Here is a 20,289-nt window from a genome sequence, read left to right as displayed (position 1 = left end):
CCCCAGTTTACTACCCCTCTGACATCAAATATAACTGTTACAATTCCATTGATTATATTCCCTCTGCTGTACTCCACCTCCCGTCAGGGGGGAGAAATATATATATATATATATATATATATATATATATATTCATATATATATCTCATTATAGTTGACATTCAATATTATTCAACTTCAGCTTCAGGTGTTTAGCACAATGATCAGGCGTCTACACAGTTACTCTTAATATTTGTAAGGTTAATATTTATTTAGTATGGTTATAGGTATGCAATGTCTTAGAAATCCTCCTAAAAAGGGCAGCATTACCCCAAACTATCTTAACTCTCAGAAATATATTTATAAATCTGAGTGCAGTTTATGAAAATATGTGTAAGTTTACTAGTAGTTCAAGAAATGAAAATTAATAGCATTTACCTCAGAATTATTGAGAGGATTATATAAATTAGTATACGTGAAGCACTTAGTGCTTGGCACATTGAAAACATTACTTAGTGTTAGGTATTACTATTATTAAATTAATACTATTAATAAATAATATCTCATTTTTACTTATATTGACAAGGACTAAAATAAATTTTTCATGCTTAACATGCTTATTGAATTATTCTTATGCTAATCAGTGTGATCGCACTAGCTACAAGACGCAAATCCAATGTGTGCAATTCCAGTTGAGTGGTGGTTTTGACTTGGGGGCATTGCAAGGGGGAATTCCTGAGGGAAAATGGGAGTTCCACTGAGAATGATGATTATGAGATTTGTTGGTTTCTTTTATGGCAGCGTGTGAGTCCAGGTAGATTTAATTACAGACTATACGCATTACTTAGTTTTCACTAAGCCAAGTATAACAAAATGGTCATATGTCTTGCAAAAATAGCTGAAAAAACATTACAGATTAATTGGAGTTGTAAAGTTACAAGTGCAAGCAAACAATAGCAATCATTTATCGTCTTTCTGGCATAAACATCTCTTGAGCACTTATAGTAAAATTCATTTTATGTCATCTTTTTCAGGTTCAATTTTGGTGTATTTTAAAATATATATTGCTCTATTATAAAACTACACACAATACATGTAATTAATGGTACATGTATACTTTTGGTTCAAGTTTAGGATTACCAACTTCCTGGTATGTTAGGAAATGCCTTGGGTTTGTCCTATTTTCCTATGTCTTGAGAAACCCCTCAGTCGCAGGCAAACCAGGACTCTTGGTTACTCTGTGGTGTTTTTTTTTTTACTGATAGGGATGCATAATCAAAAAATTATAGGGCCTACTTTTAAACCATCTCCTCACCATCCTTCCAAAGTGGTAAGAATGGGATAAACCTTGCCCAGCTAAGACTAACAAGTCTGATCACTTTACCTCCAAGTAATTAGCAATTTATGGGAATTTCAGATGTAGCTTAGTTGGACAAAAGATGCACTGCTCAACCTCTGGCTTAACCGCCTTCTGTAATTTGAAAAGGCCCAGCCCAGAGCAGTTAGTCTAGTAAATCCATTGTGAGTGAAATAGAAGGGTTTACTTACAGTCACTGTTAAGAATGAGATCCCTTTGGGGTAAAAGAATTGCAAGGTACCTGTCAGGAGCCTGTGGTTACGGTCACAAGGAATAGAAAATATATCTCCTTGGCCCAGAATTTTCTCTTGTTGCCAGTGAAGGGAAACTCCACTACTAAGGCAGAGGCCCTCCCCCTGTCCACCCTCTGCTCACAGCTTAAGTGTAGGTAGAACACTGCAAATAGACACCTCATTTTCTGAGAAATACCGCTACTTGCAAGTTCTTGTAGCAGTGTCAATTTAATACTCTTTGACAAATATTTCTTAAAAATCAGAGAATATAATTCTGTAAAAATTAATTTCTTATGTGGTCTATAGAATTTAATTAATTTGATTTAAAGAACTTATATATGCTTGGATTAATAAGAAGTCTGAAGAAGTAAGGGAGAAATTATATTAAAAATCAGAGGATATTTTAATTTTTAATAAAAATGTTTAAAAATCCACAAAAACAATACAGCTGATATAGAAGTATACTCTGTATATGTCATTTTACCTTTAGCCTATTTCAAATTGCAAGTTGAGGAGTAATTAATTATGAATTCAAATGTTAACAATGCAATAAACAAATAGCAATAGTTTTTTAAGAAGATAATGACTCCATATACAAAGGTGGGACAATGAAATTCACGAACTTGTTGCAACGATGTTGCTAACCTTTTCTGATATCAGAGGGATTATTCATTATGAATTTGTACCAACTAGACAAACAGTTAACCAAGTTTACTATTTGGAAGTGCTGAAAAGGCTGCGTGAAAAAGTTAGACAACCTGAACTTTTTGCGAACAATTCATGGCTCTTGCATTACGACAATGCACCAGCTCACATGGCACTGTCTGTGAGGGAGATTTTAGTCAGTAAACAAATAACTATATTGGAACTATATTGGAAGGTTTATTGCCTACTCATGTGATCTGGTCCCAGTGACTTCTTTCTTTACCCGGAGATAAAGGAAATATTGAAAGGAAGACATTTGGATGATATCAAGGGTAATACAACGACAGCTCTGATGGCCATTCCAGAAAAAGAGCTCCAAAATTGCTTTGAAGGGTGGACTAGGCGCTGGCGTTCATTCATATCTTCCCAAGGGGAGTACTTGGAAGGTGACCATAGTGATATTCAGCAATTAGGTATGTAGCACTTTTTCTAGGATGAGTTCGCAATCTTAATTGTCAGACCTCGTACATGATACCAAATAGCAATCTGATGGTTAATTTTATGTGTTGATATGGCTAGACTATGGTGGATAGTGTTTAATCAAATACTAGTCTAGATATTGCTGTAGTGATATGATTAACATTTATAATCAGTTGACTTTAAGAAGGTTATCCTCCATAATATGGGTGGGTCACATCCAATCAGTTGAAGGCCTTAAGAGCAATGACAGAGATTTCCTGAAGGTTTATTGCCTTCAGATTGCAAAATAGAAATTCTGTCTTATTTTCCAGGCTTCAGATTCAATACTACAATAGCAACTCTTACTTGAATCTCCATCCTGCCAGCTTGCCTTACAGATTTCAGACTTGCTAGCTACCACATCATGCAAACCAATTTCTTAAAATAGCTCTCCTCTTTCTCTCTTTTTCTTTTTATCACTCTCTCTCAGTCTCCTCCCATTGGTTCTGTTTCTCTGAAGAACCTGGACTAATAGTAGCAGATTTAAAATACAAAATCACTTGGTTTCATTTTTTAAAATAGCTTCAGTCACACAGCAATGTGGAAATTCCTAAGTATTTGTCAATATATATAAAATAACTCTCAGTCATGTTAAAAATATATTTTAAAATTATTTTTAACATTTATAGCTGAGGGAAGTTGGTGGTTTCTTTAGTTGAGAAGGAAAAGATATAATTTAGCCCAGAAGAGTCAATAATTCAATATAAAGGATTTTAAAAATGGAATTAATTGAATAATCTGGGATATTTTTGTTTGTTTTTGGTCTTCAGACCAAAAGAAATGCCAGAATTGAGCAATGTTTTGGTTTGTAGAGATGTTGTTAACTACACTACAAATAATTTTGTATAGGGTTTTAAAAGATATGCTATGTGAATTCTGTTTTTTTTTTTTTTAAATACAGGGCACATTTAAAAATAAAATCTATAAAAGATTTTAATTTTCAGAATGTACATTTAACTTTCAAAATTTGTAAATTTAATTGATTTCCCATTTTGAATTCAATGTGTTCTCATCCATTTTCTGAAATATTGATTATGTCAATAATATAGCATTACATGGTATCTGAAACTTACCTTAATAACATTTTGTTTCTGAGTATTGTTAGTGGTATTCTTAAAGGAAACTACCAGTATATCAGGAAAATATATATATCTGAAATGTTTAATTATTTAGGTCTATTGCAACTAAAATGACAATTCAGAATATTAGAGAATGGGACTTTTTCGATCCATGTAATATTATAATTTAAAAACATAGCCTGAAGATTTTTTTTCCTGCTACCCTTCTATACTGCAATACATCTTTTGACTTAAAAACAGACATTGAATTTAGATAACAGACAAGAGTGTAGAACTTTTCATAATTAAACTGATGAGAGTTACATTTATCCATAACCTACTCCTTTATTATCATGGCTAAGAATTTTTGTTATACATAAATGACACTTAAAACATTCTCAACAGAACATAAGTTAGGCACAGTAGATGGCATGATCTCTGCTGAGGTCCTTTCCCCGGTGGAGTCCAATTTGGATAGTCTGTAATTAAAATCAATAGTTAAGAACTCAGTTTAGTTTTAAGGGAACAAAATAATTGAATCAAAGCTGAAATATTTTGATACATACTTTGAAGTTTATCACGTTCTTTATTTTCTAAAATAGAAAAAAAATAATATTGTAAAATTAAAAGCATTCACTTGCTTTTCTGGCTTTTAGAATAAGATAATTAATTTAGGAAACAAAATTTGGCTTTTTAACTTAAGAAAATGAAAGCTTCCTCCCGAAATCCCACAGTGCTGTATGGTGCCCCTTGGAAACAGTCATGTCCTCAAATATTTTTGTAATGAGTCTTGTGTTGAAGGCACATAAGCCAAACAGAGACAAAACTATGTACAGTTGTTAACTTTATTTTTGACACTCTTCCATGCCCATTGAGAAACGGATGCCTTCATGTTGAGTTTTGGGTACCAAGAACCTTATATCAAATATCTCATTCATTTCTATAGTGGCCCTTGCTCCAAATTTTCTTCTACGTCTTTCCCCCATCAAATTTTTCTCCCATATTTGCCATTCTGACAGGATTCTGCAATTTTTTCTGCCTGTTGTGTACTGAGCCTGATTCTAAACTTTGGATGTGATAGTTACCAGGAAACAAGAAAGTGCTTTTTTTTAACAGAAAAGTAAGGAGAGAAATCTATCATCAATTTTAAAATGGAATAAATAAAAATGAGTAAAAAGTACAATTTCAGAGAATTATTAGTGTTATGAAAAAAACTAAACTAGGTCAAAAGATAGAAAATAATGAGGAACTTAACTATAATAATAGCTGAAATTCATTGAGAACTTTATTTTGGGCTCAGATCACTTTGTATGATTTATCATACTCAATCCTGTTAATCACCTTCTGAGTTGAGCCATCTGACTCCAAGGCCTATACATTTAACCATTACATTATATGTCCTGACTTCTCAAAAAGGAAGTCAACAAAACTAAAAGTTAGTTTTCTATAGAAACTGATCAACAGCAAAACAGAGAGAAGGCACAAATCAAAAGTCATAGGACTTATATAATTGGAATGTAACAGAGCAGAGATAAAGATATAAAAGAATTTCAATGTATAAAACAACCTTATTAATTTTACCCCAAAACGTTAATATCACATAACATTTAAGAAATTAAATCACTAGTTTAAAATGTGCAAACATGCACTGGCACAACCCAGAACAAAATCGTTTTACAGAAAACTTCTCCCAAATATTCAAAAAATATCAGAATCTTACACAAACTGTAACCAAAATATTAAAGAGGTAATGTTCCCAACTTTCAACTTCTTTTATGAGGCTACTAATACCTGGAAGTCAAAATCATATGAGAAATAGAGAAGGACACCCCAATGATAATTCTAAAATTAAATGCAAAAACTCTAAGTTAACAAGAATCTAGCCATCTACGAGTATAAAAGAAATATGACCAAGTTGGATTTATCATGGGAATGAAATAGTAGTTTAAAAGTGGATACTAGGCCATCACTTAACTTCCAGTACCTATATAAAAGTATAAATCTCAGCAGTTATCTTGAGTATATTTAATATATGTACAGCTTTTTATACATTCAATGACACCTCAATAAAGTAGTTTAAAAAGTAAGACCAAGGGAAACAATACATAAGCAAAATAGGAACAGGAAATAGGAGATGATAAAAGATTTAAAAAATTAAAAAAACACCATGTTTTTTACAATAAAAAAAGATAGTTTTTTACCTATCTCTTTACAATAATTTGAAAATGGTGAAATGGCCCAATTAAAAAAAAATATATATATTTACTCAGAGAGGAATTGAAAGCACAAGTAAATTAGAAAAAATGAAAGTTACCAAGTATTACTTCCAAAACAGTCTCCACAAAGAAAAAAGAAAAGAAAGAAATGTTTTGATTAGTTCACAACAATTACAACATTAACACATTAAAGGAAAAAAATTGGGGATAGTTTCAAGACGAGCAGGAAAAAAAATCTGATAATATTAAACATTCATTCAAGATAAAAGCTCATAGTAAAATAAGGAAAAGAGAAAACTTCCATAACTAGGCAATGGGGACTAATTATTAAAAACAATCTAAAGCAAATATGTGCAATGATGAAACATTGTCCCTAACCTAAAGTCAGGAACAAGAGAATATGTATCTCCAATTACAGCTCATGTTCAATGTTGCACTAGAGGATTCACTGAGTATTCATGTCAGTAAAATAAATAACTGATATAAAGATTAGAAGACAGAACAAAACTTGCATTTTTTATGGATAACATGACTGTTACAGAAAATCCAAAAGAATCAACAAACTATTAGATATAATAACAGAATTAATAAGATTCTTGGATAATAGACTAATATAAAATAATTTCTATTTCTATAAATCAGCAAAATTCAATTAGGAAATATAATTTTAAAATACCACTTATTATTGCAACAACTACATGTTACTAAGGAATCTAATTTGATGATGCAAGAACTTTACTAACAAAATTTCAAAACTTAACCGACAGATGTTTAAAAAGACACAAATAAACTATTTTTATTAATATAAATAGCCAATACTGTAAAGATGTTAATTCTTCTTAAATTTATCTATAATTTAAATGTAATTCCAACCAAAATCTCAAGGTCTTTCTGTGGAATTAATAAGTTTATTCTAACACTAATTTGCAAGAGGAAAGGGCCAAGAACAGCCCCACATTTCTGAATAATTTGGAAAAGAAACAAGTTGGGAGAACACCTCCTACCAGGTATCAGAGTTTATTGTAACCTATGCTGCTTGTGTGGTGTTGTTTCGGTGACCATTGTCAGTACCTGCTGAAGTAGTCCTTTGTGACAGACAAAAGCTGTCATCAAGCACAGCTAGAAAATCCAAACAAAATACAACAAAACAATGTTTCAGAGCATCAGAGATTTGCTAAAGCAACAAAGACTGGAGTATGAAGATTTTAGAGTGATCCTGAGAGAGGTGGGCTATTGCTAAGCAAGTTGCTCTTTCTCTGGGACCACTCTTTGATTCTGGGCCCAGGTGTAGGGCTGAAAATCTGGGTTTAGCCCTGGTAGAGGCCGATTTTTCGGAAACAGAGAAACCAGCAGAGTTTTTGTTGACCTTGTAAGGCTAGAGAGAGAAAATTGGAGAACTGAGTACCTCAAGATTCAGGTGAGACGTAGAGGTGGAAGAAATGAACCCAGGAGATACCCATTTTGTACTCAAGCTATTACTTTAATTTTGAAACTCTCTTGAGGTCAAAGCAGATTTTTCTTTTTTTTTACTAATTTCAGTGTGCTCAAGTAATAAGGGATTGGAATTCAGAACGCACCAGGGGAAGGCAACAGTGAACCCACTAGGGTCTCAGTGGAAAACCCTACAAGTCTACACCCTTGAAAGAGGGGCAGCCAAGCTTTACATAAACTGTATCTCAGTCTTGACTAAGTTGTATTTGGATAAGGTGAACAACCCTGTGTCCGTCTGTTGAGCAGAGGAAAAGGTAGAATTCTCTACATTGTTGTTTTACACGTGTTGTTAGGTGTTTAATAAGAACTTTGTAGTCATACCAAGTTTTTCTGCAAACTACTGCTGTAAAACAAACTTCCGGAACTTAATGGCTTAAAACAATAACAATTGACTATTATTTCTCACAGTTATCTGTGTTGTCTGGCTCTACGAGGCAATTCCTCTGCTATGCATAGGGTCATCAGGGTTCAATGTTATGGCTGCATTTCTCTCGAGCTCAGTTGGGGTTGAAACAGAAAGATGACCTCTCCTCTTCCATGGCCTTTCTCAGGGGAACTTCTCCTGCAGGAGAGCATGGATGTCTCCGTATGCGGTGGAGGTTCCAGGAGAGCAAATGCCAAAGCTGCCAGGTCTCTTAAAGGCTGGGCCTAGAACTGGCACAATGTCAAGTCCATGTTCAAGGGGAGGAGAAATGAGCTCCAGTTCTTGATGGCAGGAGTGGCATGTGCATGTAAGGAGGGGAGGAATTGTTGGTGGCCATCTTTAAAGGAATGTACCACACCAAGAAACAGAGCATGTTATGAAAACGAAGAGAAATAAAACGATCATGAAACTAGAAACAGACTCAGGTGATTCAGATGCTGGGATTATTAGAAAGAGTTTGGAGTATTTGAAGGTGGTGATAATGGAGGTTAGTGTGTCAAAGGGAGGTTAAGCAAGTGCCAGGTCATACTTGGGCTTGTGGCCACATGGCGTAGAGTCAGATTCTTTTTTTTGTATTTGCAATATGAAGCAATGGAGTACTTATAAGAAGTGACTTGATCTGATTTTTTTGGGGGGCGGTATAAAACAGGTTGAAATTGAGTAGGAGGAGAAGTGGGAGATGGCTAATTCAGAGAAATGACAGTTTGTGGCATACTGGGCAGGAAGGGGAAGTGAAAAAAAGAGTGTATCATTGTTATCTTTATATATCTTTGATTTCCAAATGGGAGGTGATGTCAATAAGTATATCTTTTAAGTTGCTTTAAATGAGATTGAAATTAGAGGGACTGTCGTGCAAGAGACCCTGCTTGCTGCGCCATTTGTCGTGTGGGGTGACCGGCGGGGTCTCTGCTCCCGCTCCCCACATAAGAAAGCAGGACATGGTGAGGCCAAAAAGGAACTCCCATGGAGCCATAGGTAGGGGAGTCAGACCACTATACTCTCGCTGGAAGCTGGGTTGGAGACACAGGAAGCAGGAGCTACGCTGTCTGCAACCTGCTGTCCACTTCTCTGCAATCTGCAACCCGCACTCCACCGTGCTAACTGCCATCCGTGCTTGCCAGCTCAGTCACCATCTTCTTGCTAGCCCCCATTTGCTGCTAGCGTAGCCACGGCAGTTAAATTAGTGGCCAATGGCTCACTGGTTACAGATGACGGCCAACTAGCCACAGCTGATGGCCATCCAATCACAGTTGATGGCCATTTACTACCTGAGCCAGCACCTTTCTATGTGAGGCCGAGAACCTGGAAACTGCACTCCTGGCTCTGTCCCCACAGGGACCATACCTCTAATTTACTCTTTAATTGAAGTATAAGATGAATATAGGAATATACATACCTTATAAATGGAAAGTTGGATGAATTATTACAAAGTGGACACACCTAGTTAACCTCCTGTTAACCTCTTCTAATTACTAACTCCTCTTTCCTCTTCCAAGGTAACTGCTATTCTGACTCCAAATGTAGATTAGTTTTTCCTGATTTTGAACTTTATATAAATAGAATCATTTAATATGCCTTGTTTTGTGTCTGTCTTGTTTTGTGGCATTGCATTCTCTTTTTTTTTAAGTTCGAAATAATCTCCTCCCTTCATCTATTTCCTTCTGTCCTCAATCAATAATTTATACACTTATCCTTAAAAAGTATCTTTGTTCTGAGACCCAAAAGGCTGATAATGGAAGAGAAACATTAGTTTTCAATCACAATTAATTCGGACATTGATTACTGTTACTTCTGAGCGAGTCATTATTTTAATAATAACTAATGAAAGGAGGCAAATGGAAACAAATACAAACAAGAAACATTTCCACTAAGAGTTGTTTGTATAGCAGCAATTATATATTGTGTAACAGCACACTGGTCCCAGTTATACTTCACTCCTTTCTGTCCTTTAGCCTGAGAGGGGAAAATCATCAGTGAAAAAGGGAGAGATCACCTGAGTTTAAATATGATTCATTTCATCGTATAGCAGAAATCAAATATCAGTCATAATTCTCTGTAAACTTGAGGAGAGCTAAATTTTAAAATACAAAATGAGTTTGAAGAAACTTTGCTCTCCAAATAGACTATCCAAATAGATTCTCCAAATTGAGTAAGAGGAGAAGTGGGAGATGGCTGATTCAGAGAAATGACTGTGGCGTACTGGCCAGGAAGGGGAAGTGAAAAAAAGAGTGTATCATTGTTATTTTTATATATCTTTGATTTCCAAATGGGAGGTGATGCCAATACGTATATCTTTTAAGTTGCCTTAAATGAGATTGAAATTAGAGGGACTGTCGTGCAGGAGACCCTGCTCGCTGCGCCATTTGTCGTGCGGGGCGTCTGGCGGGGTCTCTGCTCGCTGCACCGATTATTTTTTTTCTCTTAGCTTACCGCAGAGGTTGTTTTTGCAAGTGTCTCCTTTTCCACACTTAGTGCAGGATACTCCTTTAGCATAAGGGAGTGTTTTTGCATAATTTCCTCTGTAAAAAAGAGAAACACTGATTAGCCAAATGGCTGTTTATTTCTCTAATTTTGGGCATTTATTTATGTAAGTTGGTTTGGTTACTCACTAAGTCACGAATGTGGAAAAGGAAAAATAACGTTTGTCCTTATTTTATGCTCATTGGTTTTATAGAAAAGAAACAATGAAAACTGTTTTTTACAGGATATTTCATGTGGTAGTTATATTTCTTGAATATTCTATGGAACACAAATCAGATGGAAACCAGTGTAATTATATATGTGACAGCCACATATTTTGTTGTTGTAAACCACTAGGATTATCTATTGATTTTGTAATGGAATAAGCAAAATTTAAATTGCAAGTGAGAACATACACCTTATGGTTTAATTTAAAAGTTCAATACCACAGTCTTTATCTAGTTCTGTTGGATGATGTACCAAAAAAATGGTACCATTTGATCAACTATTTGGCAGCTATTGCGCCTGCTTTACAATAATATTAGCTGATACACTTTAACAAACATCTTTTTTCCCCCATCTCTGTGTGGAAGACTTAAAAAAGTGCTACTTACCTAGAGTATACAAAGAAAAACAATAACATTTGTAGTATTCCTTTAAAGAATAAGCCACAATTCATTTATCCATTCATCCACTGATGGACATTTGGGCTGTTCCAGTTTTTGACTATACATATAAAGTTACTATACACATTTTGAACATACATATATGTCTTTTTATGGGCATACATTTCCTTGGATACATATCTAGGAGTGGAATAAATAAATCATATAGTAGGTGCATATTTAACTCCTTATACTATTCCACTGATCTATTTGTCTAGCCTGTCATCTGTTTTTGTGCAGTTTGTGAGCTAAGAATTGTTTTTTAAAAAAATATTTTTAAGGGGTTAGGTTATTTAAAACAAAAGAAAAACACGAAGATGAATATGTAACAGAATGCATGTATATGCAAAGCCTAACATATTTACTATCTGTATTTTATGAAAAAAGTACAGAGAAAGTACTGTCTGGTATTTTACAGAAAATTTTTTGCTGTTAGATATACTATTACATACAGGTTTGTCATGGATGCACTTTATTGGGTTTAAGAAGTTTCCTTCTATTTCTAGTTGGCAGAGAACTTTTATTAAAAAAATAATGTTTGTCTTTTTCTCAATCTATTGAGATCATCATATGATCTTTATTGTTTAGGTTGATTAATATGGTGAATTACATGGAGTGATTTTAGAATATTAAACTAGCCCTACATTCCTTGAATAAACTTCATTTGGACAAGTTATTTTATGCTTTTACTATATTGTTGGATTCAATTGCTAAATTTTTTAAAGAACTTTTGAACTTATGTTCGTAAGAGATACTGCTCTGTAGTTATCTTTTCATTTTATCCTCTTTTGTAATATGTGTATTTTAAGGAATTTTCCCACTTTTCCCAAATTGCCTCTTGATTAATTAACCCCATTATCATTTTGTAATGGCCTTTTTTATCCCTGGTAATATTTTTTTTTCTCTGAAATCTATATTATTTGATATTAATATAGACACTGCAGCTTTATTTTGACTAATGTTAGCAAGGTAAACTTTTTCCCATCCTTTTTCTTTTAATCTATTTGTGTCTGTATATTTAAAGTATGCTTTGGGTAGGCCGCATATAATTTGTTCTCGATTTCTTATCCAATCTCACAAACTCTGCCTTTTCGTGGGTGTTTGTACCATTTACATTTGATGTGATTATTGACATAGTTAAGGTTGAGGCTATTTTCTTCTTATTTATTCTGTTTGTTTTATCTGTCCTTTGTTTCCTTCTCTTTAAGTTATGCATTTGTCATTCTTGTTTTTGCTTCTAACTGGGAGGGAGTAGAAGAAAATACAGAAAGATATATACACGTTTGTACCTCTACATAGCAATTTTGGCATAGCTCAGCTTCTTTTTACCAATTCTTTGTATTTATCCTTTGCCTGGTTTTATTTTCATTTTTTTGTACATTTTATTTAAAAATTTTTGTTTGTTAAAGAGTTGGATTATTAATGGACTTTATTGTCTTTCTTGTACAGATCCATTGTGATCAGAATTATATTTTTAGAGGCTTCCATTAGGCTGATGTTGTTTTTCCATTTAGATGTACAATTCTCAGCAAGGCAATGAAAAATTATGGTATTCTTTTCTTAGAAGAACATGCTTTTTACTATCATTCTGAATCATTTGCTCATTTCAGTTATGTTATGAGGTCAGACAATTAAGTTCATGAACTCATCCTAGAAAAAGTATTTGCTGAATATCACTACAGTCACCTTTGTAGTACTCCCCTTGGGAAGCTATACACTGACGCCAGCACCTAGTCCACCCTTCAAAGCAATTTTGGAACTCTTTTTCTGGAATGGCTATTAAAGCTGTCATCATATTACACTTGATGTCCTGAATGTCATCAAAATGTCTTCCTTTCAATATTTCCTTTATTTTTGGGTAAAGAAAGAAGTCATTGAGGGCCAGATAAAGTAACTAAGGAGGGTGTTCCAATAGAGTTATTTGTTTACTGGCTAAAAACGCCCTCACAGACAGTGTTATGTGAGCTGGTGCATTGTCATGATGCAAGAGCCATGAATTGTTGATGAAAAGTTCAGGTCGTCTAACTTTTTCATGCAGCTTTTTCAGCAGTTCCAAATAGTAAACTTGGTTAACTGTTTGTCCAGTTGGTGCAAATTCATAATGAATAATCCCTCTGATATAAAAAAAAGGTTAGCAACATCTTTGCAATAAATTCGCGAACCTAATTGTCAGACTTCGTATATTAGGGAAGCACCTGCCAACCTATTTGGTATTCTAGTATTTAGTATGGCAATGTATTTTATATTATGTCTTTTTTGACTTAACAGTCTCCATCATTTTCATTCTCAAGTTTAAATATTTCATGGCAGGTATAATTCTTTACACAGGTAATATTCTCTCACCGCTTTCTATTTTCATGTTTCTTTTGATTAGCATTATAGAGGGAGACTTCACTTATTAAAAATATACCTGTCTTTTTAGTATAAGGTCCTAATTTTAGAAACAATTCTTAACATTTATTTCAATACAAAATAATTTTACTCTGGGTGGTGAACACACAATGGGATTTATAGATGATGTAATACAGAATTGTACACCTGAAATCTATGTAATTTTACTAACAATTGTCACCCCAATAAATTAAAAAAAATAATTTTAATAGCAAAATAACTTACGCAGGTCCGTAGTTACATACAAATATTGAAGTTTGAACGCTCCCCAAATTAGAACAAAGTGAGACTGCACAGCCAACTTTATATGAATTGGCCCAAACTACCTATAAGGAAAGGAATTTTTAAATAAAACATGCAAAACAACTCTATACCACGATGCATTATGTGAATAGGTATAATCTTTGTCATACTACAAAGAAATAAGTATTCATAAGTACTTACTGGCTATTTTCCCTTAATTTCAAATATTTAATTTAAAACAATTTTTTAAGGACTGCTTTTATGAGGGCTACCTAACTAGTTTGTGCTCACCAATAATTCTTATAAATCAAAAGAATGTACTATATAGCCAAAATAATATCTTCCAGATGTTTTATGAAATATATTTTTATTCTTTCCATGGGCATATAATACAAGCAATATTAAGTTCACACTGTAAATGAAAACAATTATTAACTTTCATTTCTTTTTCTCAGAAACATTCTACTTAGTTTATGATCACATTTTAAATTTGTGGTCTTAACTATATCCTTATATCTGTCAAATCACAAGAGACAGATAGGGATAGAGTTGAAAATATATTGAGTTGATTGCAAAAACAAAACAAAACAAAAATGCCTACCATAATATGGTGAATAATTATTTTTGTTTAGTTCCAAAAAAATAGCATTTACTCAAATAAGATTCCTCTGGAAAACTAGCCAGGGGCAGAGAGATAAAGAGGTGAAAACATTAGTATTTCTTTTTGACAATGACATAATGGAATTTTCCTCCATTTCCCAAATGAACAAAGGGAAAAAAAATACTTTTTCACTCCTTTTGGAATACAAACTAATACAAGGAAAATTGATGTAGATTTTCACAATACAAATGAATTTCCTGAATCCATTCATTTTACAATTCAGTTAACAAAATGTGTTGACATATTTTATAAAGTGATGTATTAGTCATTGTTTCCCATGGCCTGGGTGTAGCCATAATCAGCAGTTTTGCAAAATATATTTTAATGGTTCTTTGGTTGCCTCAGAGGTAGCAAAGTGCAATAAAAGCACACTGAACTGAGAAGAGATGAGTTTTGCTTCTAACCACATGTATGGCTGTGGAGAGTGACAGATCAATTTTGAGCTAGTTTCCCACTAACTACAGTGAGATTAAGCTAGATTGTGAAAGTACTCCATTCCTTTTGAATATTTTAGAAAGTTAATAAACTATGGCTGCAAGTATATATTTTCAAGAAATCGTGTTTAAAAATTTGGTTCATGAATAACTGACTACACCATGAAATTCTCTTTGCTTAATATAACTAAATTGTGATTCTTTTTGGCTTTGGGGATGGTAAAAATAAATATTTACTTTGTATAGGTTTAAAATATAGTGCTTTCATTAATGTGACTAGATGTAACATGAATATGGACATTGGTTATAACTTCAGTATTAATATGTGAAGATGATAATTGTAAGACATGTTTAGCTCATTTAGTTTAGAACATTAAGCAAGATCCAGTTGTTGAACCAATAAGAATGTACCTACTCCTAATTATTTAAATGTATGTATAAATTAGCCAGTGAGGGGTGCGCTCCCATTTCTGATGTAGCAATGTTAAGGGGTATTTGAAAACAGCTTCCTGTTTCTTTACAGCAAAAGAGGAGGCAAAGGATTATTTAAAGGCTGAGACTCAGCCTTGATGCCATCTTAGAGAGATTGCTTTCTTCTTGTTATCAGGACACCTGACATTTGACCCCATTCTTTCACTTTTCTTCAGTAGCCAAACCATATTCTTTGCAAACAACATCTGTTCTGAGAAGTGTTTCCGGACCTACAACATCCTGTTTTTGGACAGAGTGAATAGAAGGAGAGCAGAGAAGCTGGTAATTTCCTTGTTCAGTGTACCTGTTAAAAATGACTTGGTATAAGACAATATATGTTAATTCAACTTATACAGATGAGTAAGTTTAAAAAAGAGATTTAGCTCTTTTTTTCCCCCTTAAATGGGCCTTCCTAGAAGCTCAGTGCCATGGCTAGGATTAGCTTGGCTAAAAAGTGACTTCCATTTCTCACCAAAACCCACCTGAAACAACCAAAATAATTGGAAAAATCATAGGAAATAATGTTTTTCAAGATACTGGACATAAACAACAAAGGATAATGCTCCCTGTGAGTTAGGGGGTGGGGGCATTTGTGAGCTGTACAACTGTCCCTGCTTATTACTTTGAAGAGAGTTTCTAGGCCATGGCTGGTGGGGTAGGGGTTGTGGAGAAACCAGGAGAAGCTTGATGGAGAGACAGAGCTGAAAGTCTGGGGAGACCACAGAGGCAGGAGATTAGAGAGTGTAGTACTGCAGAGGTACACATCAAACAGTCACATTGCTGTGGAGATCTGCACGGGGTCCTCATCGTCAATTCCGCAGAGTACTAACCAGAGCATGTGTGTGAGGAAACTATCCTAGACCTGGGAAAGAACCACTTATAAAAAATTCAGGAAAGAATACTGGTGCTTACACAGGCCCTGGAATAGGACTTGGCCCACTGGCCAGACTGGCAAGTTTCATATTTTCTGGGGCATTGGGTAGAATATGCAGAAGAATTTTGCCTAACTGGTGAGCGATAATTAGCCCAGCCCAGACACTGCTTTTGTTCTACCTAACATATTTTAAAAGAAGGAACCAAAAGGATAAAACAAATTCCAGGTAACTTAGCTGTATCCCAGAAGAGAGTTCAAGAATACTATAGGTAAATAAATAAATCTAGCATCCAACAAGGCACAATTTACAAAGTTGGGAATATAATAAAATGTACCCTCTGTGATAAGCAGAAAAATTTGACCCATAATTAAGAGGAAAAACAATCCATTATAACTACCCCAGAACTAACATAGATTCTAGTATTAGTGGGGAAAACATTAAAGTAATTAGTATAAATGTATCCCATGTGGTTAAAAAGCAAGATGGAAGATTAAACATACTAAATATAGTTACTGATGATATAAAAAGACGAAAATAAAACTTTTAGAGATGTAAACTTCAACATCTAAGATTAAAAATAAGCTAACTATCATTAATAGTAGAATAAATATCACAGAAGAAAAGACTAGTGAACTTAAATATACAGCAGTCAGGCTCTATGAAATTAATTCACTCTCACAGAGTGAAAAACAATTCAAGAAAAAAAGAAGAGAGCATTAATCAACTGTGGGAAAACTCAAGTGGCCTTCTGCACTGGTAACTGGACTATGGGAAGAGAGAAGTAGGAGAGAGTGAGAGAAATATTTCAAGAGACAATGGCTAACAGTTTTCCAAATTTAATTGAAATCATAGATCTACAGTTCCAAGAAGCTCAATAAACTGTAGCACAAAAACTACAGTGAAGAAAACTTCAATACATTAGGAAGTTGCTCAGGAGTATAATAAAAAAAATTTTAAAGGCGGTCAGAGAAAGAAGACACATTATCTACAAAGGAATAAATAAAAGGTTGACAGTAGATTTCTTGTTGGAAACATTGAGCATATCAAAGCATTAAATTGAGATCACAGTGGAATAATTTTTAAAGATCAGAACAAAACAACAAAAATAAAAACGAAAAAACTCCATAGAATTCTATATCCAGTAAATATGTCTTCCAAATGAAGGTGCATTTTCAGGATACTCAAAAGAAACTTAAAAGAAAATGCTTGTCTTGTAACTGAAATGTGCATATATAAGAACTAATCAATAAAATCTCAAATATTTACCTGTGTATAATGGCCACACATTTTGGAACAACGTTGTCTATTATAATCATAATATTTAGTTTCATTATACCAAGCAGCAACAGCTGCGTTTGGTGTGAATGTGCTTAATCCTCCCAGCCAGAGATTTTCTCCAACATAGTCAAAAGTTGGATGGCATTTACGTGGTGTTCCTGAACAGGTGTTGTGTTTGAATCTGCACTTGTTTGCCCATGCTTTAGCAGTCTTTGCTAAACCTTCATCCCAAGTCTGAAAGGTAAAAATAATTTAAAGTGAATTGTGTATACTTGTTTGAATTAGTTATTCCAATGACAGTAATCAATTACATTTTGTTTAAACTTATTTTAATTAAATGTAGTTTTCATTTGGTATTTATTATTTGTTAGTTATTTCTTTTTAGTTCTTCTTCAGAAACACTTTATGACCCTTTCTGTGATAGTTCATCTTTGCATTTCTAGTACCTGCCAAATGGCCTGGTACAGTAGAGGCACTTAGCAAGTATATTTAAATGTCATTTAAATAAGTCAGAGTTCACAGTCTAGTAATTCAGAAGATCATGCAAACATATCATAAGAATGAGTTCCCATTTGTAATCAAAAAGGTATTCCTAGCACACTAGAAATAGAATTTCCTTAGTTTGATCAAAAGTATCTACAAACAACAACAACCACCTTACAACATGCATTGGTATAAAATAGTGAAACATTGAAAGCTTTCGCACAAGATTGGGACTGAAACAAGACGTCTCATCATTTCTATTTAAAATTGTACTGGAGGTTAGGTAATATAATAAAATATGTGCACTATAAATATATAAGACAAGATATAAAATGTATAATGTTTGGAATCTATCATTATTCACATATGACATGACTGTACATGGAAAATTCAAATGAATGTACAAAAAAAATTAAAAGAAATAAGTGAAATTACCAAAGTTGCCAGATCCAGGAAAATATACAAAACTGCATTTTCACATACACTTTGGAGACAAATAGCTTCAAAAATATCAAATATTTATAAATATGAATTATATAAAATAATCTCTATGTTGAAAAATACAAAACATTACTGAGACAAATTTTAAAAGACTTAAATGGAGAGATATATAATGTTCATGGACCAGAACATTCAATATTGTAAAGAATATTGGTTGTGTTTTATGAAACTATAGTACAGTATCAAAATCAAGAAATCGATGCTGGTGCAATCAACAGACCTTATGATTTCAATAGTTTACCTGCATATATTTGTGTGTGTATAGTTTTATGCAGTTTTATCACATGTAAATTGAAGTGAGCACCCTTACGATGAAGATACAGAACTCTTCCATCATCACAATGATCCTTCATGTTAACCCCATAAAGTCATACTCTTCCACAATATCTCTAAACCCTGGCATTCATTAATGTGTTCTCCATCTCTATAATTTTATCATTTCAAGAATGTTATACAAATAGTTTCACAGTATGTAAATATTTTTAAAAGATTTTTATTAAAAATATAGCTAACATACAATATTATATTAGTTTCAGAGGTATACCATAGTTATTCAACATGTATATACCTAAAGAAGTGATCACCATGATAAGTCCGGCAACCATCTGATACTGTACTATGCTATCACAATATTATTGACTGTATTCCTTATGCTGTATGTTACATCCCCAGGACCTATTTGTTTTATATCTGGAAATTTGGACCTCTTATTCCCGTTCACCTTTCCTCCCCTTTTAAAATTTTTCGATTAAGGTTGACATTCAATATTATTTTATATGAATTTCAGGTGTACAGCATAATGGTTAGACATTTATATAATTTAAGAAGTGATCCCCTGACTAGTGATACCCACCTGGCACTAGACATAGTTATTACCATATCATTGACTATATTCCCTATGCTTTACTTTACATCCCCATGACTATTTTGTAACTACCAATTTGTACTTCTTAATCCCCTCACCTTTTTCACCCTGCCTCCCAAAGCCCTCTTATCTATCACCCCAATAAAATCTAGCACCCACCTAACATAATACATAGTTATTACAATATTCCTTATGCTACACCCTACATCCTCATAACTACTTGTAACAACCAATTTGTACTTCTTAACCCCTTCCCCTTTAACCACCCCAAATCCCCTCCCATCTGGCAACCATCAAAATATTTTCTGTGTCTATGAGTTCGTTCTGTTTTGTTTGTTAATTTTGTTCTTTAGATTCTACATATAAGCGAAATCACATTGCATCTGTCTATCGCTGTCTGACATACTCCACTCAGCACAATACCCTCTAGGTCCATCCACGCTGCTGCAGATGGCAAAAACCCATTCCCTTCCATGGCTGAGGAATATCCCACTGTATATTACCACCTACTCTATCTATTCTTCTACTATTGGACACCCAAGCTGCCTCCACGTCTTGGCCATTGTAAGCAATGCTGTAATGAACATATGGATGCTAATGTCCCCTTGAGTAACATTTCGGGTTTCTTCGGATAAATACCCTGAAATGGGCTAGCTGGGTCCTTCTTTGTCTCTTGTTATAGCCTTTGTGTTAAAGTCTACTTTGCCTGGAGTAAGTATTGTTACTCCAGCATTTTTTTGTTTTCTTTTCATTACCATTTTCATGAAATATCTTTTTCCATCTTTTTACTTTCTGTCTCTGTGTGTCTTTCAATTTGAAATGAGTCTCTTGTAGGCAACATATGTAAGGTTTTTGTTTTCTTATCCATTCAGCCTTCCTATGTCTTTTTTTTAATTGAAATTTATTGGGGTGATAATGGTTAGTAAAATTACATAGGTTTCAAGTGTACAATTCTGTAATGCATCATTTGTATGTCACATTGTGTGTTCACCACCCACAGTAAGTTCTCCTTCCATCTCCATATATTTGGCCTAGTATAC

General features: G+C 33.8%; 1 protein-coding gene across 1 annotated transcript in view; it reads right to left on the bottom strand.

The window, feature by feature from the left end:
* Positions 1–7,314: 7,314 nt before the first annotated feature.
* LOC109460027 (GLIPR1-like protein 1) overlaps positions 7,315–20,289 on the bottom strand; it is a 30,663-nt gene continuing 17,688 nt past the window's right edge. Inside the window, exons 2-5 of the mRNA XM_088792337.1 lie at positions 17,389–17,634; positions 13,664–13,764; positions 10,353–10,441; positions 7,315–7,382 (exon numbers count right to left, since the gene is read on the bottom strand). Of these exons, the coding sequence (XP_088648463.1) occupies positions 7,315–7,382; positions 10,353–10,441; positions 13,664–13,764; positions 17,389–17,634 (504 nt within the window). The remainder of the gene's footprint in view (positions 7,383–10,352; positions 10,442–13,663; positions 13,765–17,388; positions 17,635–20,289) is intronic.

Source organism: Rhinolophus sinicus, chromosome 1 (genome assembly GCF_057876585.1).
Source record: "Rhinolophus sinicus isolate RSI-liver-muscle chromosome 1, RSI-T2T, whole genome shotgun sequence".
Taxonomy (NCBI): domain Eukaryota; kingdom Metazoa; phylum Chordata; class Mammalia; order Chiroptera; family Rhinolophidae; genus Rhinolophus; species Rhinolophus sinicus.
The sequence above is the reverse complement of the archived record's forward strand: the minus strand, read 5'-3'. Positions and strand labels throughout refer to the sequence as shown.